Raw genomic sequence first — 23,809 nt, 5'->3', positions numbered from 1 at the left:
ATTTGAGTCCTTTTGCCTGTCATCACTTAGAGCTTATTTACTGTTTATTGCACATCTGATAAGCCTGATGCAAAGGTCTGGGGATCTGGCTCTGCTGCCTACAGTGTCTGTGGACTCTCACCTGCACTCTGCACTCTGTAACTTTCCGGGTGTGCCCTTGCCTGTGGGGCACCTGCACTGTGTGTGAAAACCTTGGAGTCGCTCCCCCCTGGAGTGTTTCCTGAACGCAGGGCCTGGGTGCTCCAGACCACTGGGGCTGTGTGCATCTCAGCTCTCAGCGGGCCCTTTCAAGACTGCAAGGGAGGCCCTTCCTCTACCAGCTCTCCAGCCCCGAGAGTAAAAAGCACTCGTTCCCCAGCGTCAGATGGTACGCAGCTTTCCTAGTCAGTCTACCTTCCTACTGTGAGTGTAACCACGCAGGGGTCTCCATGGCATTTCACCAAACTCCACAGGCCCTAAGTCCCACCCATCCTGGCCCTTAAATCCCAACTCCTAGGCTCCCAAGAGCACCACCTCATACTACTGCTTTGGTGCCTGCTTCCTTCATTTTAGGCTCCTGTAGATTTCCCTTTTCTTCTAGGCTCAGCTGTGCATGTTCACCTTATTTTATGCATTTCTGTGTATTTACTGTCCCTGCCAGTCACAGTGCCCCAAACCTCACTGCAAGCAGGTCTGCTCTGCACTGTGGATGGCCACTCTCTGCCCCTCAGGGGTGCTGGGGGCTGGAGCCTGGCCTCTGAGAATGGCAGATGAGATCAGCTGGGGGGGCCTTGGGTGGGGCAGTCAGGCTACTGTGGGTGAGGGTGTGGGCGGGGCATCACAGGTGCCTGAGTTTGTGACCTGAGCCCTGGGCTGGGCAGTGTGGGGCTGGGAGATGTGGGAGAAGGAACACAGCATCTACGGCAAGGAGGCGGGGCCAACAGGGCTGGCAGTGTTGGAGAAACAGTGGGCATGAGGGCGGTGCCCACAGAGGGAAACCGAGGTACTCCCAGCCCGAGCACCTGCCACAAGGGCCCTGTCCCGACACTACCTTGGCAGGTCAGGAGGGCCCACGAATCTGTGTCTAGTGAGCTCCCAGAGGGTATTGATGCTGCTGATATGAGGACCACACTCTGAGAAAGTCCATCAGGAAAGGAACAGATGGGGGCAAGCTGTTGGCACTCTGCAGGTTGGGGGTGAGAGGGAGAAAACTTGCCTGTGTGCCCCCCAGGAGATGCTCTGGTGGTCCAGTGCCATGGCCCTGCGGTCCACTGACTATTCCCTCCAGCTGGGGAGGGAGTGGGGGAGAGGCACTGGGAGCTGGTGACACACACAAGGCCACACACAGGTTGGTGTGAGGCCTGCACCTGCCCCCGTCACCCTGGAAGCCTGTACCACAGTGTGTTCGAGGGAAGGCAGGCAAAGGGTTTAATTAATGAAATTTAATCTAATTATGACACAAACGCAGACAAGGCAGGGGTGACCAGGCACAGATGCGATGACCTGTGCCCTCTGAGGCCAGCGGCCCTCGCTGCACCCGCCTCCGAGTGGGACGAACACTGGTGTGGCTGAGTGACAGCACTGTGTGGCACAGGCTGGCCCTGGGGGGTGCCTCACTGAAGCTTGTGGGTCCAGGCCAGGAGCCCCCAAGGGGCCAAAGTGCTGGGGTTCTTCCCCAAGTGGAGGATGCCCACTGTGGAAGGGGGCAAGGGGGGGTCCTGCCCTCACTCAGTGCCGCCGGAGCTTCAGGACGAGGAGCAAGAGCGGACAGCAGGGTTCACGTAAACAGCAACGAAGGAAGAAGACAAAACGCCAGAGACTCAGAAGCACACGGTCGGCACAAGGGCAGCACCCGGCAAATGTTCCCGATCTTTGTGGCGCTTGGGACTGAGCAGCCTGGAGGCCGCACAAGACCTCTGGTCAGGGGAGGCGATGCCTCCTTGCCCCACACCGACTCGGGGGCAAGGAGACCGGACATCTGGAAGACGAGTCTCTTCTGGGAGAAGGGACTTTGGAGACGAGAGTGGTGATGGCAGAGTGTGTGCCTGGAGAGGGAAGGGGTCTCCTGGCAGAGCAGGGGCTGTGGCCAGTGTCAAGGTGTCCTTCAGGCGGGCTTGATAGGCCTTCCGTTGGTTCCGCCAGGTGCTCCTGCACCAGGGTGGGACACTGCGCCCTCACTGGGTCCGGAGCTGGTAATCTAGGAGATGGGAGGGTGGTGTCCATGAGCACCACGCTGGGGACAAGACCCTGGAGGCAGCCACTTGGCCTCTGGGGACCCTCTTAGCACCCCACCCCCCGCTCACGGGTGAGCTGTACGCACCTCCGTTCTGAGTGATGTAGCGGACCCACGGCAGGGCCTGGTAGCCGCTCTTTTCAATGATCTTCAGGTAGCGCACCTGAAACACAGGTGCCAGGACCCTGATTATGCATGCTGCCCCCTCCTGGTGACTCCTAGTCATCCCCCTGGGGCAGGGCAGGGCGGGCTGTGGGAGAGTGGAGCCTCTTTTAACTAAGAGATGCTGCAGAGAGCCAGGGTGTGTGCCCACAGGTGTGGCCTCTACAGGACTCCTGGAGATGGACCCAGGTTTCTCCTCCCCTGGGAGGTTTCCCACGGAGGTGCCCAGGAAGACGGGCCCCATAGGGACTTGTCTGTGGACACGGACACAGAAGCTCAGACTCCGGTTCTGGTGGCTGAGTGAATCTCTGGGCTTGCAGCTGAAGCACAGGGCAGGGTCTGGGTAGACAGCGCGGATGGGCCTCTTCCCGCCGGGGCCCGGGCTGCCCGTGGACAGGCGCAGGGCTGTGGCAAGCCGACGACAGCCCTTTTCTAAGCCGGCTGTGTCACCTGCAACCCTCTGGGCCCGGACTGACTCTGAGTCCCTGCTGTCCACGTCTGCTCTGGGCCCTGGCAGCCCCGGGCTCGTACCTGGATGCCAGAGGTAGTGAAGTAGGGGATCTCGAACTTGACACTGATTGGGGGCTTGCCCTCCTTGTCCTCAGCCTCCACACTGGGCAGGCCGAAGTGGGCCCGCATGAGGTACTCCTTGCCGCCCTGGGAAAGCAGACAGGGTGGGGATGGTCAGGCCAGGGCCCCAGCCCAGGCTGACCAGCAGTGTCCCTGGAGAACATGGGCCACCCACCTGGCCACCAAGCCCCCTCCTGTGTGGCTGGCAGACACCTGGCACCCCGGCCCCTTTCACATGTCCGCCCCACCAGCCCCAATGGGCAGACTTCAGGCTGAGATGGGAAAAACTGCTGAATTCTAAAGATCAAGAGAAAGTTAGTTTCACAAGCTCCCAGTGGGAGAAGACTAATTGCTTCAAGACAAATGAGACCAACAGGCCTTGGGAAGGAACAGCACAGGTGCGGCGGGCTGCCAGGGGACAAGAGTCCAAGGGAACGCCCATGTGCCCAGTGTCAGGAGGGCGTCAGGACAGGGCTCAGAGCAGGGACAGGAATCTAAGGTAAAAAATGCCACTGGATAGGTTCTAGAAGCAAATGAGTGAATTCCTTTATAACTGGGAATGGAGAAGCCTTTCAAAGCATTACTTCAAAGACACAGTAAAAGAAAAAGAATAAAAAACTTGACTACAATAAATAACAATAATAAAACGAAGAAGCAACCCAGAAAGGCTACACAGCAAAAAAATAAAAAAAATAAAAAAAAATAATAAATACTAGAAGCAAAGTCAAAAGATAAACACACTGAGGAAAACCATTTCCAACTTATATATATATTTTTAATATTTTATAAAGTTCCTAATTTTCTTTTTTTTCTTTTTTATTTATTTTTAGAGAGGGAAGGGAGGGAGAAAGAGAACGAGAGAAACATCAATGTGTGGTTGCTAGGGGCCGTGGCCTGCAACCCAGGCATGTGCCCTGACTGGGAATTGAACCTGCGATGCTTTGGTTTGCAGCCCGCGCTCAATCCACTGAGCTACACCAGCCAGGGTACAACTTATATTTTTAAAAAAGTACTAATCTTGCCCATATTAAAAAGCTCTTGGAAACTAAGGAAAAAATGACCAAATTTCACAGAAAAATGAGCAAAGACAGCTACTACTACACAAATGCAAATGGCCCAGAGGCTAAGGAAAGAAACTTCCTCTTGTTTGCAATGGCAAATGGCACAGAGCGAAAGCTCCGTGACAGCTCTACTGGAGAGGCCTGAGCGGTGCTGACGGCATACAAACCGCACACGGGAACCAGGACGGTCCAACAAAAGCTCTGAATGGGGTCCCCTCTGAGCCAGCGATTTCATTTCTGGCATGGACTCTGAAGCCACACGGACAAGGAAACCATGCCGCAGGCCCAGAGTCAACCATCAGCGGGATCTCCCTCAAGCCAGAGGCTACAAATAAGGGAAATGCCCTTCAGTGGGGGGCTGGCTGAACAAAGACGGGAAAAGGCCCCCTGGGGAAAACTATGAGGCCAAAAAAAAAGAACAAGGAAGACCTCCTTGTATAACCATTTCTCCTAAAAGGCTAGGAGGAAAAAAGCAAGAGACAGAACAGTGTTTCTCCTCCTTTTGGTAAGGAATGAGGAGAAATAGTAATGTTCCATTTACATTTGTTTCTTTGTACCAGAAGGCACTTCAGAAGGTGAAGGCACAAATGCTCTTCCATAACGGGAAAAGGGGGAGGGGGAAGGGAGGAAAGGAGACTTCTGGGTCTCCTTCGTTCCCCCCTTTTTAATAGTTTTGTCTTTCGAACCACAAAGATCTTACATTTAAAAACTGAATTAAAAAAGCGAACCCTGAATCAAACTGTGTCAAACTGGTGACGTGGAGAACGATAAGGCAGGGGAAGGACACGCATACGTGTATGTATTTAAGACTATTTTTGCAGTTCCTTTTGTCTTTGGGGTACACTACTCCAAGTAATTCATCTCTGTGTGGTGTCTCAACTTGATACAGTGGTAAATTCATTTGGCTTTTGATTTTAGGAATCACGGTTTTTTCCCCATTTTGATTTAATTTTGTTTTATACTCATGAAAACCACTTTGAAGGTTTCAAAGTCAAATGAAAATGTCAAAGATTAGAATGAAACAAGCCACAGGCTACAAAATCAGGCGCAGCCCCTGATGGTCGGCTCCGGCCCGCTCCTCCTCCCTGGAAGCTCAGCGTGTAACTCATCTCCTGATCTACCCTCCCTGTGGTTTTGAACACAAATGCTATCTTAAACAGTGGAAACGGCCGGCAACCCAGGACAGCCATTACCATCTCTGGGGGATGCTATACTGCTGACAAAACCAACCACCAAAAAGACAGCCAGCGCCCTGGAAACTGCTTCTGACACAGGGCCGTGCAGAGAGCACCGGAACGTTTCCACTCCCTGTTCGCGGCGGCCAACAGAAATGCACAGGGAGGTCAGAACAAAACGCACCAGCAGGCTAACAGCAACTGCACATGGCACAGGATTACAGTCTTTCCTCCCCTTCCCTTCCTACATTTTCTGTAATGTAATCGGTTGTGAGGGAAATTACTAACATGAAAAAAAGTAAGGCACTGGAAAGGCTGCACGCCCAATTTCTTTAACTGAGTTGGGACCATCCCCAAGCCCTGCTGAGGGCCACAGAGAGGAGAGTGTGGGGACGCAGTGGCTGGCCGTGAGCCTGCATCACCAAAGTCAGGGGATGATGCAGTCGGCGCAGGCGCACACCTACCTCCGAGGCTCTCTGGGCACTATCCCTGGAAACCCAGACTGAAGCGCTCAAAATCCTAACAAGCCAGGCGGCCTCGCCAGTGGGTGGAGCAGGCACAGGGCACAAAGTGCTACCTGTTCCTGGAGCTGGATTCCCGAAACCTGTGCTGTTCTGGCCTCAAGGCAGTCGGCCCCCCTCCAGGGATGCCGAGTCCCAACCACAGGGTCAGAGAGCGGGAAAGGAAGGAGGGAGGGGGGGACGCTGCACTGATGCTGAAGAAGAAGGTGGTGAGGGGTGCACAAAGCCAAGCCAGCCTCTGCTTTCCCTCCTTGCCCAGCCAGCTCTTCAGCTCTCTATCCCCTCCCTCCCGACGCCCCCAGAAGCTGCAGGTGGAGATCCTAGCCCTGTATCTCATCTCAAGGCTTGGGGGTATCCCACCGCTGCCGGGGAACAGGGAGCTGGTGGAATGTGGGTGGGAGTCTGGAGGGCACCCCACTGAGAACGGTACGTACTGGGAAGGACTTGATGGACCACACAATCTCGCTGTTTTCAGGGACCCACTTGACGCTCCCTACTGTCGTCTTGAACTTGGGCGAGTCAGCGTCATTGGGCACAGGGATGTGGATCTCCACGTTGTTGGCTGTTGACCGCCGCTTGAATTGGCTCTTGGCCTGGAGAACAGGCCCATGTGGTCAAGGTTGTGAAGGGTAAGAGCAAGACGAACCAGCCTCACCCACCATCCTGTGCCCACAAGGACCAGGTGCCCCTCAGCCCAGCATGTGGGACACTCCCCCAAGCTGGCCGCTGCCCACTCTGAGACACTGCCCGCACCCTCTCTGAGCCCCTGAGATTCTCCCTACACTTGACTTTGAAAGTTATTTCTGCCTTCCTGTTCCCTTGGCCTTTGGGCTTCTCTTTCCTTCCCTCTGGCCCAGCCCAGGCCTGCTGGGACAAGTTCTGTGCCCTTGTGGCCAGCCTGGGCCAGAGAGGGTTCCCTGAGAGGCAGATCGCTCTGCTTGGCAGATAGAAACCTACCAGATGGCTGGCCAAGGCTGCTGCCACAGTGGCCACATCCAGTACCTGGGCGGTGTGTCTTCTTTCTATGCCTGAGGCCCACTCCCAAATCCGAGCTCAGAGTGAGGCAGCAAGGACGACTGCCACAGGCCAGGATGGGAGTCACTGAGTGTCATGGCCACCCCAGCCTTGCATCAGAACTCTGTGCCAAAGGCTCAGGACAGGCGGCGACACAGAAACACCCTCACTGGGAAGGACTGTCCGCCCCCCAGGCTGACTCTGCCCACAGGACACGCACGCACCTTGACCATGTACTCGATGCGGCTGTGGGAATGCTTTTCGATCACCGACTCAATCCAAATCAAGGGCTTGACCTGTCGGGAGAGCGGATGTGACACTCACACCTGAACATTTCACAGAGCCCCATTTCACAGAGGGGAGCCGGGGGCCCAGGCACAGGACCATTCGCCCAGCTGCAAGCCCAGGTGTGAGCTTGACACACTGTTGCCTGGGGCTCTCGGAGGAGCCCACGGTCACACAGGTAAGACCAGAACACACAGGCACAGACAGCAGGGAGATGCCAAGGGTGTCTGTGCCAGGGGCGGAAAAGAAAAAAACATGCAGAGCACATCACAGGCCCTACTGGTCAGGCTCCTGGGAAGGGGCAGTGGTGCCAAGGGAGCCTGGGCCCTCACAAAGCCTGGGTCTTCAAACCCAGGGTTCTTGGAGCCAGGGCAGCCCCTGTGCCCGCCCTGGGTGTCACCTCGTGGACGCGAGGCTCATCCTGGATAGCAACTGTCCCAACCACAGGCAGGAACCTGCCCCCACCCCAGAGCCTCCTCGGCTGCTGCCCAGTGGTGAGCATCAGCTGCACTGGAGAGGAGCTTGGTGCACTCACGTGGGTGTTGAGACGGTAGGACATGAGCTCGAACTCGCCGTCGGGTGGGATGAAGGAGATGGTGCGGTCGTTCTCGAAGCGCGAGAGCCGCACGCACTGGTGGAACTTCACATCCTCCAGCTCCACTGACTTGCTTTTACCACCTGAGGGGAGTTGGGTGTCAGGGCAGGATAGACCTGGGGCCTCCAGTCACTCCCAGCAACACTCCCACTGCCTGGGGCCCACGCCTGGCAGGGTAGAGCTCCCTCCAGATCTGTGAAAGCATCTTGGGCCACAAACACCACAAACACCAAAGGGGCCTGGTTCTGAGACAATCCTCCCCACCACATCCCCTAGACACCCCATTCCCCATCCAGACATGGGGCTCATGCCGAGGGCAGGGCTGGTTGGCCTGGTTCACACCCAGTCACCAGGCAGGGTGGCTGCTCAGGACATGTTTGTTGAATGACCAAAAAACCCAGCTGGGGGTGTATGGTGCTGTCTCAGGGCTCACAAGGGTGCTGGCCCCCTTTGTCCCTGGGCCCTCGCCCTGTCTTGGTTTCACACACCACTGAGGGCCAGGTGGGCCGAACACAGCCCTGGAGGGGAGCTACTCTGAGAGGTTAGTGCCCGAGAGGCCCTGGTCACTGCTGCTACTGATGTGACCGTGACCAGGCAGATGCTGCTCCCGCTATGTCGGGCCAGGAGGCAGGTGACCAACCCAGTTTGCGCACACAAAGCCCCAGTGATCTGGACCCAAGGGCTGCTCTGGCCCTGCCCCACCACAGGAGGTCCTACTTCCAGGACAGGTCCCTCCTATTAATTTCAGGTGTCATTTCTAGGTATTAATTAATTTATTTTTACATTTGCCTTATAAACAATGTAAAAATAATTCTAAACCATGTGCCTGAGCCCCACCATGCTCCCTCACTCAGGTGAACACTCCCTCATCTCTGATTTGAGCCCAGGATGAAGCCCCCACAGGGTGAGACCGGCCCTGTGCCCAGGGCCCCTGTGGCCCGAGTACTCACGGCCCGTGTTGTCGAAGAGGACCTTGTCGTTGAGGCCCAGGCGCAGCTCGGGCATGCCCGAGAGGAAGACCCGCATCTTGATGGAACCCACGATCTCGCTGCGCAGGACGTTGCCGTTGGCACTAACCTGAGGGGAGGGGGCAGGTGTGAGGGGAGGCCACAGCTCACAGGCCACTGTCCCCCCACCGATGTTGCGTGACTCTCCCACCCACATCCATCTGTGACACCCTCCTCCCTGTCCCCTGAGCTGCGGGGGCCGTACCTGTGCCATCCAACCTTCCTGCCTAGGTCAGCAGGGCAGACACTTGTGGCCCCACCCTCTGGGCCCCGAATCACATGAGTGCCTTCTGCAAGGACAAGCCTGGTGACTAGGCCTGGAGTGCTGTCAAGGGCTCTCCCATGCACCATGCCCTTGGAGGAGCCCCAAATGCCCCAGGGCAGACCTGGAAGCTTGTCCACGTGGGGAATGGGGAGGTCCCCGGGCTCCCACCCCTGAGGACTTGTTAAAGATGGAGCTTCCTGAGCCCTGACCCCTCCCGGCTCGCCAGGACTGCCCTGAAGTCTGATGACCGTGGATCCAAAATGGCAGTGCACTTAAACAGAGAGAACTGCAGTGTGCACACGGACCAAAAAGATCCTCTGCACCAGGCACCCTCACCGGTCTGTGGGGTGGGGCTACTACGTGAGCAACCCTGTAACCCACATGCCAACAAGCAGGCATGTGCAAGCACGAGCAAAACTCCCAACAGGTTGATGGGCACAGTGAGACTGCCCCAGGCTGCTGGCACTGCTCTCCCCAAGTCTGTTTTAGAGAAAAGGCCAGAGGCAAAAAGGATGGGGTCATGCACCACAGGAATGGAGCTGCTGGCCAGCCGGTGCTGAGACCACAGTCCCAAGCACCACCTCAGAGCTCCACTCTGCACAAGGCCACGTCCACACCAGCAAGCAGTCTGGGGCTACCCGGGCCACTCCTCAGGGACACCAGCCACAATCACATGGTGGAGGGCCTAAGCTGCCCATCTCTGCAGAGAAGTGGGAGATTCTGTCCAGTCTTGAACCTGAGGGTCCCAACAGCACCATGTGATGTGCCCACATGAAAGCCCTTGGCTCTGACGGGACCAGAGACCTGAGGTGCTGAGTAGATGGAGGCTCGGAGAAAGGCACAAATAGGACAGAAGGTCCTGCAGATTCTGGCTCCGTCACCTCCATCGCTCACTACACTCTGGCCACTGGCCTCTTGCTGTCCTCACCCTGGCAGGCAGCTCCCTAACCTCACGTGCCAGCAGCTGCCACCTCCTCTGCCTCTCACCAGCCCTGACTGCCTGTCTCATCCCCTCTCTAGTGAGGGGCTATGTAAGCTGATCCCTTCTGGGCCAGCAGGGGGACAGCACCCTGAGGCAGGAAGCACTCAGTGAGCAGGCGTAGACATAGGTCCTCACTTTAGAGGCTGTGGCTGGCTGTTACTCCCCTCTGCCTTACTCCAAGGGTCCTCCGTGCTCCCCGTGACTGTGACTGCCCCTAGCTCCCTTTCTCTAGGGGGCTGTTTTCTCCTTGGGGAGTTGGGACTGCATGGCCTTCTGTAACTAAACATGTGAAACTACGAAACCTGGGAAGGAGGGCCCAGGAAGTGGGGACCAAAAGCCACAGAGCCCATGAGGCCAATCTTGGCCCTGCGGGCAGCCATCAGGACAGGGAGGCCTTCCCAGCTGAGGCCTGACAGGCGGCCCAAAGCCGCTGTCTTCCACAGGGTGGGCACGGAGGAGGTGTTTGCCAAGGAACTGGCTGCCTAAGTACACCACTCCGCTCAGATTTCCGGAATCCGGAGGCCGATGTTGACTCGGCAGCCGGCTCTGCAAACACACTTGGGAATGAGGCGTTCTAACGTGCCTGGATGCCCACACCTGCCTTGTGCTGCCTCTGCGCACGGAGGAACAGGGTTCTTCGGGCACAGCCCCCGAAACATGCCCCGAGACCCTCTGAACTCTCCACACTTTCCCATGCAGCTGTTTATAAACTGCTCTTGGGATTTTTGCTTTTCCACCGAGGACAACACAGAGCCAGATGGACCATATTTTGGGCTCAACAAATAGTTTAGACCAAGGTCCTCAGGCAGGGCAGGAACACAGAGAGGCCACCATCTCGCCCCTTGGCTTAAAAAGTACAAAGGCAAAGAGAGTTACATTAAGTCCACCAGGAGCATCTCCTTGGCAAGCACTCCCCACAATGCCACGTCTGGGAACTCAGCCTCCAAAACCACCACCCACGTAAGGAAGATGTTCAAGATGCATGTCTAAGGACGCACGAGCACGCTCATTTCTGCACTGCTTGTCACAATGGGACTGGGCACACCTAAGCAAGCCACATGCCGGGACTGGCCCAGTCCTCCAGGGCCACCCAAACAGTGCAGGTAGGGCAACCTCTGACTGGAAGACAGGCAGACTGCAAGTGAGGCAGCGTCGGCAATTCTCCCTCTGCCACCAAATTCAACTACGAAACCTGGGCAGGAGGCACTGGCAACTACGGGGGACAGGAATGCTCAGCAGGGGAATCCAGGAGGAGCCGAGAAGGAGCAGCGCCGCCCCTCCCTCCATGTGAAACGGACCAACTTAAAGAACTGAAATTTAGACTTAAAACTATTCTGAAAAAGCAATCTCCAGGTTCAGATCATTTCACTGGTGAATTCTACCAAATAAAAGGAAAAAATACAATTTATAATAGCTTCAAAAATTGAAATGCTTATGTAGAAATCTAATAATACATGCATTGGGTTGATCAAAAAGTCCATTATGTTTTTTTCCATATGATGGCTCTAGTAGCACTTAGTTGTCTTTAACTTCATTCGAAACAATTGTGTTAGACTGTGTTGTGACAGCTGTCATATCAGTGTGCACTAAAAAAACAAAAACAAAATTGGTGAATTTTTGTGCAGCCATTTAAACATTGAAAATGGGAGAAGAAACGCCAACATTTTGGCATATTATGCTTTATTATTTCAAGAAAGGTAAAAAGGCAACTGAAACACAAAAAACGTTTGTGCAGTGTGTGGAGAAGGTGCTGTGACTGATCGAACGTGTCAAAAGTGGTTTGTAAAGTTTCTTGGTACTACTGACATTTTGGCCAAATAATTCTTTGCTGCGGGGCCATCCTATGCACTGGGACATGTTTAGCAGCACCCCTGGCCTCTGCCCACTAGAAGCCAATAGCGGGAGATAACTGACACACTCAGTATCCAAATCAATAGTTATTGGTGACAATAAAAAATGTGTCTTTTATTTTATGGAAAAAACTAAACGGACTTTTTGGCTAACCCAATACATGGCAAAAACTACAAAATACTGATGAAAGTAATCAAAGATGTCCTAAATGCAGGATGGGGCAAAAGTAGGTTTATAGAAAACAGAATCTATTCTTATATTATTATTTATTAATTGTATTATTTTCCATACTCACAACTGTAAACCTACTCTCCTCCACCCGGTATACAGACAGACAGTGTTTCATGGGTAGTGAGGCAATATACTAAAGATAACAATTCTCCCCCACACTGAATAATAGTTATTTAACATGATACCAATCAAACCCCAGCAGACTTTCTTGTAGATACAGGCAAGCTGATCCTAAAATGCTATAAAAAGGCACTGAATAGTTTTTGGGAAAAAAAGACAGAATGTTGGGAGAGTCACATGATCTGATTTTCAGACTTACTATGAAGTCAGTTATCAAGACAGTGTGGTATTGGTGAACGGATCAACAGAACAGAATAGACGGTCCGGAGATGGTCTTGCACAAATATGGCCAACTGATTTTTGGCAAAAATGCAAAAGGAATTCAGTGGAGAAACCTTTCAAAAAATGATGTTAGAACAACTGCAAAAAACTGTGCTATGTGCAAAATAAAAAATCTAAACCTCATGGCTTATGTGAAATTTAACTCAGAACTGATCATAGATTTAAATGTAAAACTGTGAAGAAATAAATTTAGAATCAATATTTAAAAATCGATAAGACTTTCTAAAAATTAAAAACTTTTGTTCTGTGAAAGACACTGCCAAGAAAAGGAAAAGGCAAGCAACAGAATGGGAGAAAACATTTGCAAATCACATATCTGACAAAAGAATTATATACTGAACTTCCAAAACTCAATAATTAGAAAACAGAAACCCAGTTTAAAAATGCTCAAGAGACATGAAGAGACATGTTTCCAAAGAGGCTATACAGGTGACAAAGTAGCACATAAAAAAGATATTCGCCATCATCAGCCACTAGGGGAATGCAAATTAAAGCCATGATGGACACCACTACATACATGTTAGGGTGACAAAAATAAAAATGCTGATCACGATGTGAACCAACCAGAATTCTCATATGTTATGGGGCAAGGTGCAAAGTGATGTGGCCACTTTGGACAACAGCCTGATGGTTTCTTGTAGAAGTAAATATGCGCTGACCATACGACTCAGCAATCCCACTCCTTGGTATGTGCCCTAGAGAAATGAAGACTTCTGCGCACCTATAAGCCCGCACACAAAATGTTTAAGGCACCTTTATTCACAAAGGCCAAACACGGGAAACAACACGATGCCTTCTGGGTGAACGCATAAACACACTGTGGTTCAGAATACAAGTAGAAATAAATATAAGAAGAAACAAACTTTTGATAAACACAGTACCATGGATGAATCTCAAAGGCTGTATGCCGACTGAAAGAAGCCAGTCTCAAAAAGTCACATACATACTGTAGGGTTCCACTCCTATGACCACCTCAGAGAGAGAACTACAGTGACAGAGGTCCCACCAGTGGCTGCCGGGGCTGGGGACCGGCAGCAGGGCACAACCAGCAGGGGGCGGCGAGAGGGGGGCGTTCCGGCGACAGAGCTGCTCGGTGCCCCGACAACAGTAACGGGCGCACAGATACGTGCACACCCTAAAGTTCATGGGTCACTTCTACCTAGTGATGATTTTTTAAAAAACAAAGATACACAAAACAGTAAAACAACAACCACCCCTCCCCCCAAAAAAACAAGGTGCTGGAGAACCACACTTTATGCTCTCAGCTGTAGAGAAAAACGTCATCTGTTTATGTACCTATAGAAAGAAGTCCTAAAGGATGACAATGAATTCTTAAGTGAGGTGAACTGATTACAGAATCATCTGTTCCCTAACTTTACATGCTCTTTAAAAAAACAAACAAAGTAACAATGTTCCTGTGTTGGTTCTAAGTGAGACACGTTCATGAAGACTGAACAGCTCACATGGCAGTGAGCAACCCGACCGAATCCCACTGATCTACCATGTGAAACCTGAACATTTCTCAGGGCTTTGCTAGTTTTAAAAGACCAGCCGCTTTTACAACAATCACGGAGAAGGCATAATTTTTAAGAAAGAAAGAAAAAAAAGGAAGCCTACCAAGAGGTTGACAGACTCAATGACGTCCAAGAACACCTCATTCTTCCGGTACTTGATGCCCTCAGACCGCCAGGACACTGCGTTGGTGACAGTGGCTGGGGGCCGCGGGGCCCCCGTTTCCAGCTTGTGGCCTTCCTGAGTGATGTACCTGTGGGACCATGCTCAGCGTTAAGGTGGTCAGGCACTGCCATTCCTGAAAACAGCCCCTCACTGTAGCAGGTTCCAGAAAAGGCAGGCTCTGGTTTCACCCGTAGCTGTTTAAATTCAGGAATATCTTACAATTTCAAAAAAACCAACAAACTCGTTACAGTCAGCTCAGAACATTCTTTTGGGGGGTCCAAGGAGACAACTGTAATGAAGAAAACCACTGCTGGTGTGCAGAGGCGGAATGATCCCCTTAGGGGAGTAACCTGGTGACCCCACCGCCACGTGGGGAGCAACAGGTATGAGACGTGGGCAAGTTACGCGGCTTCTGCAAGAGCCCTTTGCTCCCCTGTGCAAGTGGGAAACAGCACCTCGGATGGTGAATCGAGCAGATTCAAGTGCTCACACAGGGCCCGGCCCACAGGAAGTGCTTAATCCATGGAGGCCACTAGTGAAGGGCAGGGCTCCAGAGGAGGAAGGTACTTGATCATACCTCCTCTGTGGCAATGAGAACAAAAGCAGGTGACCGACTCCCTACACCAAGCATTGAGTGCACTGTCATAGATGGAAAATAAAGACCCAGTGACAGGGAAATGCCCTTGCTAAACAGGGCTGCTGCGTGGGAAAGGATCCCAAACTGCCCACAGCTGTGACCCCCACCCTAGACCCCCTGCCCTGCTCACTCACTCCTGCAGAATCTTGCTGTCTGTGGTCTGGGGGTAGCCGAAGTCCATGAGCTCATCCAGCAGCTCGTAGATGATGACGAAGTTGTCGCGGATGCTCTCCTCCTCCAGCTCCTTGAAGTACTCTGAGAACACCTGTGGCGTCGGCAGTGGGGACAGGCGGATGGGTGAGAGGAAGGAAGAAGGCGGAAACGCCTGCACAAGTCCATCTGCCCTTCATGCCCCGAGGCCCAGAGACAACAGCCCTTTTTCCCACAAGCTGTGTTTGCCCATTTCCTAGGCTTGGTGACATACTATGGACTAGACCTTTGACTCAAGGGCAGCAATGTGGCTGCCTGAGAGGTAGGAACCAAGCTAGAGGTCGTAGGCATCCTCTGAGACCTGGTCAGAAGCCCTGTGCCCCCATCTCCGGGGCCCACTCTCCTCCCCTGCCTGACAGCCAGCCCAGGCCTGCCCCCCTGCCCCCCAGCTTCTCTTTAATCCCCACTGTGATGGCCACCCTTGGCCTCTGAGTTAGAGGTGACTCAAGTGAGAGGCAAGAGCCACGGGGAACAGGACAAGTGGTCAAGTGATGTTTCTGGACATTTCCAGCCGCCCTGAGCTGCCCAGTCTATACAGCTATGCAGGCAGATTTATCTTCCCTGTTTCCACAGGAAATAAAAAGGCTCAAGGAAAGAATGCTAAGGGCAGATGTTTCATTGGCACCAACGCTAAAGGAAAGTCAGCAGAGTAGAGAGAACTGCCAGACACTGCAGAAAGGAGAGCTCTCCCTCCTCACTTCCCCAGGCCCAGGCCCAGGCCCAGCCTGCGTCAGGCCACCGCTCCACGTGCAGGCCTGCTTGGGGCTCTCCTCCTGCCCCGTGCCCCCGCCATGTCCTCACTGCCAGACCAGCCCGTTCCCCAAGGTTTAGCACAGGTGGCTCCTGAGCTCCGTGCACAGGGTACCACTGGAGGTATAAAAGTTTTCTTGGGCCCACCCCAGGCCTCCTGGGTTTGATTCCCCACTTTCTTCAACCCCACATTCCAGCTTCAGCCGGGTCCCTCCATTTTTCTTCTAGGAGTTGCGGCAACCTCTTCACTGGCCTCCCTGCTGCCCGCACATTCTTTCTCCACTCAGCAGCCAGAGACGATCTCAACTCGGATCAGGTCTGGGCAGGCTTCACTTAAAGCCCCCCGCCATCTCTCATCACACTTGGACTAAAGTCTGAACTCACTAGGCCGTGTATGCTGCCCCCTACGCCCACCATGGTCCAGCCCCACCAACCTTGCTGACCTCAGCCCCAAACTCTGTCCCTTGCTCCCTGTGTCCTGGGCACACTGGCCTGCCTGAGGTTCTGACCGTGCCACGTGCACTCCTGTCCCAGGGCATTGGCACTTGCAGCTCTCTCTGCCTATCTCGCTGTCAGCTTGGGCCTGGTGTGTGTGAGCTCTCCCCGCGGCTAGCCTCAGAGGGCCTCTACTTTGAGCGCCTCCCAGGAGATTCTGAGCAGAACATGGCTCTGCCCTTCTCCTGCTTACCTCACCTCTCTGAGTCCTGCTGACTCTGCTGGCCAGCCTCCAACCTTCCACAGCCAGCTGAGGAGCATACTTATTCCTCCCGAGCTGGGGGCACCCCTGCCTGCCCTGAGTCCTACCTTCTCCTGTTCGCTTCCCTCTCCTCACTAGGACCTGAGGGATGGGTGGGTGGGGCAGCTAAGGCTGTCGAATCCCGTACATGGGACAACTGGAGCTCCCCCGGCCCACTTTCTGGGATTTCGGCCCCAGAACTCCCTGGGGCTGCTGCAGCTCTTGGGTGGCTGGTATGGGGAGGCACACAAGAGCCAGGGTGACCAACACCCCTCCGGGGCCCGTGGCTGGACTCACCTGCACCACCTTATAGAGGAAAGAGAATACCAGTGACACGCACGCATTCTTCTTGGAGGTGGCGACCACTGCATGGCAGCCGCAGTTAAGGAGCATTCAGAGGCCTGGGCCGCCACCTTGCAGACCCTGGGGCTCAGAGCCTCCCGCAGCCCTTCCTTAGCTGTTCACTTCCCATCACATTTACAGTGATATACTACAAGACCCTGCAATATGCACCCTGGTGACCACTTGGGCTTCACTCCCACCACACATCCCTTCTCCATGGTCCAGCCACCCACCCCGTAGCTTCTGGAATGAGCCTTGCTTTCCCTGGCAGAGCCTTCATTCAGGCCTAGTGCTCCTTGGGCCTAACCACTCCTCTGGCTGGCAGACACCTTGCGTTCCTGCAGGTCTCCTCCAGAATGTCACCTCCTCAGGGAAGCCTTCCTGGATCCCCAGACCAGATGAGGTCTCCATCACACCCCCTCTTCTTCTAACACTCATCACCCTTGTCCATCTCCTCAGGCAGCAGGGAGCTCCAGGAGAGCAGGGCAGGGCTGGGCCTCAGGGCCTTGCCATGCCCGGGCCAGCTGTGCACCAGGCCAGGGCAGGTGCTGACAGCTCTCAGCTGCACATGTGCACGCACACATGTGCACACGTACTGCCCACCAAGGAGTCCCCTGGGGGCCCTCCTGCAAAAGGATACGATACAGGTTGTTGTGCTTGATCCACATGAAGCGGACGCCGCCATGGGCCAGGATGGGCGACAGCATGCCCTCCTCCTCCTTCTCCATCAGGATGGGCATGAAGTGCTCCACTTCCGACATGTCCACGTCACCTCGGTAGTTCCGGCAGATGAGCACCTGGGCCAGGGCGGGAGACAGGGAAGGTGCTTTCATTTTGAGTGCCTGAGGGTGAGACTCGCCACCTTCCCTCACTCAGGGGACCCCAATCATGCCTCTGTCAAAGGGCACAGGTGGAGGCCACCTGATTGCCACCTCCAGGGAATTCCTCAGGAGAGCGTTTCCCAAATGAACTTCTGCAGGGGCCAGCAGGGCTCTTCGCAATCCTGGAGGGAGGGGATGTGGACCACGGGTCCAGGACTGAATTACTAGGGGGACACCTGGTCCAACAATGTCCCAGAGGCCCTCACTGCAGGCCTCCTCCGAGCCTTTCCCGTGCTGCCTCAGCCTGCTCTTCTGCCTGGGTCAGAGCCCCTGTTTGGGGGTCTGTTGGAAACCCCGTGTGGCCTGGGGAGAAGCCCTTCTCCTGTCTTTCTCTTTCATAGGCTGGGGGTCTGGATACGTGGCACCCAGAACGAAGAATGGGACAACCACTTCAGTCAAGTTTGGCAGATCCTCACAAAGCTAAACCAGCTTACAACCCAGCCATTCTCCTCTCAGGTATTTATACAAGGGAAAGGAAACCATACTCGTCATGGGAAGGTTCAGACATGAACGTTCGGGCAACTTCACTTGCAATGGACCTGGGCTGGAGGGACGCTAACGTCCTTCGGCAGGTGAAGACAGACACAAACCATGTCCACCCACACCATGGGACAGTCCTCAGCCAGGAAAAGGAGTGACCACTGACACGTGCACCGGCATGAAGGACTCCCGGGGTGACTGAGCCAGCGGGGGAAATCAGACAGGGGAGAGCAGCGTATCCTGCGTGATTCTACTTGTATACAATCCTGGGAGATGGTGACACAAAACACATCAGTGGCTACCTGGGGACAAGCTGGACAGAGGGCTGAACAAAGGGGTATGAGGAATATTTAGGGGGTGACAAACGTGTGCTTGACTTCCTGGGTACATACCATGACTGCCTCTCAACCTCTAGGCTTTAAGCCAGCTTATAGATCTGAGTTACACCTTCCTGAAGGAAAAGCAGGTCTGAGGCTTTGCCAGGCTGAGCAAGGCTGTCTTTGGAGATGATGCCTAGAGCTGGTGCCACTCTCATGGGCCCACGAGAAAAGCCAACTGCAAGGCTTAGAAATGTGCTGGAATAGTGGCTGAGCTGACCAACCTGGGAACCACCTGTCTCAGAGCCCATTCTAAGCCTGCGGGGTGAGGGAGAGAGGGAGAGAGAAAGAATACCTTCCTTTCCTAGTTTCTCTTTCCTGGACTCTGCACCCTGTTCCTGCTGAGACTCAGGCTTCTTAGGGACCCAGCACCCAGTGGGTGAGCTTGCAATGGGCTTGCAGGCCCCTGGACTAGGCTGAGGGACTCCTGTGTATTCCCTCATATACTCCTTGCCAGGAGTACAAACTTCCCCACGCACTGCCCCAGCCATGAGGTAGGACTGATTCTTACAGGGATGGATGTGCTGTCTGGAGGTCATCACTTGCCTGAGGACACAGAACGGGCCCAGCCGAGTCAAGATCCCAGCCCCACTTCTCACCCCCACAGGGTCACTGCTGCTTGCTACACACACTGTTTTCTTGGACTTCCCAAGGCCCACCTTCCAATTTTGGGGGTTGCTACTGGCATACATCCCCTGGGTCCTCAGAGTGCTCCAAGAGCAGGGGACAACTTTTTTGCTCACTCTCACCAGGGACACACAGAGGTCTGCTCACTCAACAAGGATGCATCATGTGTCCCTCTATGGGGGCACTGTGCTCAGCCTGGGGACACACAGGTGACCAAGGCAAATAGGGTCCCTACACTGGAATACCTGCTTGGGGGAACTAAGGACATCTCTTGAAGATATGACATTCAAACTGAGGCCTGAGGGAACAAATGGGATACAAGCAGAGGGACCAGTGTGACTGAGGCCACGAGTGTGGGGGACACAGCTCTGGTCAGGTGGAGTGAGGACAGCCAGCCTATAAGCTGGATCCCCAATGAGAGGACAAAGGCAGGAGACAGACAGATTGGCGGAGGCAGGCAACATTGAGGTGACAATCTCCCAACTCTGCTGTTGCTCTTAACCCACAATTTCTTTCCCTGACTTAAAGAGAAGTGAGACTAGGTCTCTCCCTGATGAAACTGCTGTCCGCCCTGGCCTCCCCTCACACAGAACAGACTGCAGGTCTGCCCCCAGCTCTCTGGTTCTTCACAGCCCCTCCGACACCTCTGGTCCATGCTCCCCTGGCTCACCCCACTCTAGCCCTCCCAGCCCCCTTGCTGGTCTCTGAGCGACCCACATCTGCCCCTGCTTCGGGGCCTTTGCGCATACCCCCCCCCCCCCCCCCGCCGCCCCAAATGCCCTGGAGAGGCTCTTTTCATATCTCAAGCCTCAGCTCAGATGGTACTTTCTCCAAGAAATCTTTCCCGCTTGCTCTGGCTGAGAGAGCACATCCCACCCCTCTCAACCCCCAGCCTCAGTGCACCTTCACCACCCTCACTCACCACAGCTGCATTCTACTGAACATATTTATTCATGTCCTCAATTACTGCCTGTCGCTTCTACCAGAGTCTAACAGTCCCTGAGAACAGCCACCACTTCCAACTCATTCGCTGCTGGGTCCCACCCTCCAGAACAGGGCCTGGCCCATGGTAGCTGCTTGGTAAGTGTCTGTGCAGTACGCAGGGGTGAGAAAAAGGAGGCCAGGACAATGCCCAGGTCTCCAATGTTCACAATTCCTGGGACAGCAGTGCCACTCACTGAGACAGAGAGAGAGTAGGTGTGGGGGAGGGGATTGATAGTTGGTTTCGGTAAATGCCGAGTTTGTGTTTGCTGGGGACCTCCATGGTGGCCCACACAGGCTGGCGGGTTTTCAGATGAGTGCTCTGGACTACAGTGCGAATTTGAGAGTCAGAGGCACACTGGCATGAGTGAAAGGCAGCCCAAGGAGAGGAGAGCACGAGACATGCACCGAGTCCTGATCCTGAGGGGCAACATCCCAGGGGAGGGCAGGAGAGAGGGGCCAGCAGCCAGGGAGAGAAACAGAAGGAAAACTGAGCCCAGTGACCTGAAGGCCAGCAGAAGCCTGCTGAGGAGGAAGTGATAGTGGGGTCAGAAGCTACAGAGAAGCAAGAAAAGAGATAAGAGCAGAGGAGTGTCGTGAAGGGTTTTCTGTCAGCTAAGTATGGCCATGCTGGTCTCCTTGGCAATCAGAGGTTCTGGGGTAGACAGATGTGCCCTGACGGGGAATCAAACCTACAACCCTGCTGGTGCACAGGACGACGCTACAACTGAACAACTGAGCCAGGGCCTGGTTGTGAATTTCTTGATGTGCTATGACCTTATTTTGGTTTAAATGCAGTCTACGCAGGAGGCAAACTTTCAAAGCACGCGCTCTGTGGGGAGTGGAGTAATAAATAACACGATGGCTGCCTCAGGTGCTTCCCACAAGGCAGGACTGACCATGTTTCTCCTGTGCTACCATGTCCTAGTGGTGGCTCCTGAGATCAAATTGGTCCCCTCTGGCCCTCTTTCCCGTCTGGACATCCTCAACACCCACAGCCCTCCTCTTGCCGTTCTCCACACTCCAGCATTACCCAAAACTTCTGGGGGGCTCCTCACCATTCCAGCCCATTGCAACACTTTCTTGCCCATTTGACTGCCAGCTGGTCACCTTTCTATCTCTTCTCAGAAGCACCATAATCATCTCTCCAGCCAAACCTGAGGCTGGGTAGTTGCATTACCTAGGGCCTTGTCCATGCCCTATGGCTAACTGGACCTGACTATCTGGACCCTTGTGCTTCTCCTGCCAGATTTCCAGGACCATGGGTGCTAGTATGGACTGCAAGCCCAGTATGGCGAAGGCACCTGCCTAAGGTCGCACCACTGAGCTCTGACCTCAGCCATAACTCCACAGTCACAGTGAGATGGTCAGCACGGGGCTCAGTGCACATTAGGTGCTGCTGAAGAGACAAGTGAGCTGTGACAGGCAGTCTGTGAAACACCTGGGGACCTGGTTGCCAAGGTGGAAGCAAGAACATATGCTACCAGGACTTAGGGACCCATCTTGCACCCACCCAGGGTATGCCTTGGCATACCCTGTCTTTCCTTGCCTCTAAGACGACTGGGGAAGGAAGCCCAGCACTGGGAATCACTAGTTGTTGACTCTGGGTGGCATCCAAGGCAGGAAACCCACTCAAGGAACTCTGGGAAAGTGCTGGGGTGGAGAGTAGGACAGGGAGCAGCAGCCACTTCAACTTCACTTTCCCCTACTTCTGAGCTAACTCCTGCCTGCCCCATCTCAGCCCGACACCCACGGTTCTCTCACTGATCGACCTGGGGCTTAAAGTTTAATGTTGTTGGGCCTCTCCTTGTTGCTCCCAGATGCAAGGGGCCAGATATTCCCTTGCCTTCCATCCAGCAGGATGGACTAGAGGGAAGGCAGCAGACACTTCTAAAAGGATTTAGGAACTCTCTACGCAGCTTTCTCAGAAGACACCTGGGTCTTAGTTATGTCCAACTCCCCCTCCATGTCTCAGACTTGTCACTCCCTCCAGGGAGCCTTCCCTGACCCCCAGCTGAGGCTGAGTCTTCCTATTCTACCCTCATTGCAGCACCACTGCAAACTATATTTATTTGTTTGTTTGTTTTTTGAGATCAGTGTCCCTCACCCTCAGACTGTGAGCTGCAGAACACCACCTGACTCTGCTCACTCTGCTCATGCCAAGGCTTAGCACCCTGCCTGGCACCTAAGAGGTGCTCCTCAAATTATCAGCTGAATGAACAAATGGTTCTGGGTTCACTCAACCTACCATTTCTCTGTGACCAGTGTGACCCTGAGGGGGTTGTGTTACTTCTCCGTGCCTCAGTTTCTCCCCTTTGTAAAATGGCTCTCCCACCCCCCACCTCGCCTAACCCCTGTAACTTAATGTCACAACGAATGTTAATAAATTCATAGAGATTGGCAGAGAGACACAGCCAGATAAACAGAAGCTTGCACTAGTCCCAGGGGGCGGATCTGGCCCAAAGACACACTGGTCCCGACCTGCCTCACCACCTCTGGCCCAGGGTCGCGCAGCCGCTCTGTTCTAGGTCTGGCTCCCAAGCAGGCTTCGGCTCGCCTTCCCCACAGCCCACACGGAGGTCTGAGACCCCGGCTCACAGGAAAAGCGAGACTGGGCAGACCGGTTGTCAAGCACGAGGGTAAGACCGATCGGTTTCTTTGCTTAGGACCAGGGTGGGCCCCACTGGGCGGTTACCCAGCAACAGATTTGGTCCCCAGGGACGAGGTCCTCGCCGGTTGCCTGGCAACAGGGTGGGGAGCCCTCCGTACCTTGCCCTTCAGGTCCAACACGTAAACGGCACTTGCGGACATGGCGGCTGCGGGAAGCCTCGGCAGTGGCCGAGGGTGGTGGAGACCGCAAAAACTGCCGGGCGTTGAGGAAGCCTAGACACTCCCCGCGACGGTTCGCCTCTACTTCCGGTCCCGAGAGTCGCGCGGGACCGTTATGTCCAGTCGGGGAGGAGCTGCCAGAAATGCGCAGGCGTGGAGCGGAATATGCGCAGGCGCAGTATGCCCAATGAGACTATATTTCCCACTCCTACCTAAAGCACCCCGGAAGTAAGACCCAGAGGGGTGGGGTCGGGCGGAGCCAACTGATAAGGCGGCACCCTTTAGCTGCCCAGCTGGGCAATGAAAGCTTAGTAGCTGGGAACTCCGACCTGTGAGCTTAGGTAGGTGAGAGATCCCCCTGCTGGATCCATGTGGGGCCCAGCCCTATGGAACTATTCTGGTGGGGGAGTCCAGGAAACAAATAAATGTGCAGTTGCGGATTGTGATACATTTTACGGGGAGGGGTAAGGTTACTTGGAAAGAGGGCAAACAAATCCTGAGTGGCAATCAAGCTTAATCAACAGTCACTACCTGTCATCTGTTAGTGTCAACATTCGTCAGCGAAAAAGCCTGTCTGTTTATTTTCTGGAATGATCTTAAAACCACACCCCATTGAAACTGGGCGAAAAGCACGTGTTTTACTTCTGTAGTTAAGTGACCCCTAAGATTAGTCAATTGAATTGTGTATCATTCGCTTTTACTAACATTTAGGCTGTGGAAAAGTGCCTGCATTCTGTGCCAATGAAACATACAGTGCCTTGGTGATCCCAATCACAGCCATTAACTCTCGCTGCCTGCCTCTCAGTTTTGGTCATTTCTCCTTATCTCTCTCTGGGGTTTTGAAAGATGGCTTTTGCACTATGTCCTCTGCTTAGGATAAAGATCAAGTGCAGGAAAACCCAAGAACATTGGAATATTCCCTAGTCTGGAAGCAGTCTTGCACAAAGCA

At 54.0% G+C, this 23,809-nt stretch overlaps 1 protein-coding gene across 1 annotated transcript; it reads right to left on the bottom strand.

Annotated features, from left to right (window-relative positions):
• Positions 1–1,402: 1,402 nt before the first annotated feature.
• On the bottom strand, positions 1,403–23,000 carry AP1M1 (adaptor related protein complex 1 subunit mu 1). The gene is made up of 12 exons (XM_028520864.2): positions 22,801–23,000; positions 17,326–17,482; positions 16,641–16,708; positions 14,782–14,912; positions 13,951–14,098; positions 8,546–8,672; positions 7,536–7,678; positions 6,940–7,011; positions 6,136–6,294; positions 2,906–3,031; positions 2,300–2,375; positions 1,403–2,176 (listed from the first exon to the last, which is right to left on the bottom strand). The coding sequence occupies exons 1-12, from the start codon at positions 22,840–22,842 to the stop codon at positions 2,154–2,156; spliced, it is 1,272 nt and encodes a 423-aa protein (XP_028376665.1). The 5' UTR covers positions 22,843–23,000; the 3' UTR covers positions 1,403–2,153.
• Between the last annotated feature and the right edge of the window lie 809 nt (positions 23,001–23,809).

This window comes from Phyllostomus discolor, chromosome 8 (genome assembly GCF_004126475.2).
Source record: "Phyllostomus discolor isolate MPI-MPIP mPhyDis1 chromosome 8, mPhyDis1.pri.v3, whole genome shotgun sequence".
Lineage (NCBI taxonomy): Eukaryota > Metazoa > Chordata > Mammalia > Chiroptera > Phyllostomidae > Phyllostomus > Phyllostomus discolor.
Note: the sequence above shows the minus strand (reverse complement) of the source record. Positions and strands in the feature narration are given on the sequence as shown.

Excerpts from the sequence above, each read along its gene's own strand:
- AP1M1 (XM_028520864.2), bottom strand. The coding sequence starts at position 22,842 with ATGTCCGCAAGTGCCGTTTACGTGTTGGACCTGAAGGGCAAG. Across the intron at positions 14,099-14,781 it reads GACAGCAAGATTCTGCAGGA|GTACATCACTCAGGAAGGCC; the intron begins GTGAGTGAGCAG and ends ATGGTCCCACAG. Across the intron at positions 6,295-6,939 it reads GCATCGAGTACATGGTCAAG|GCCAAGAGCCAATTCAAGCG; the intron begins GTGCGTGCGTGT and ends CCTGTTCTCCAG.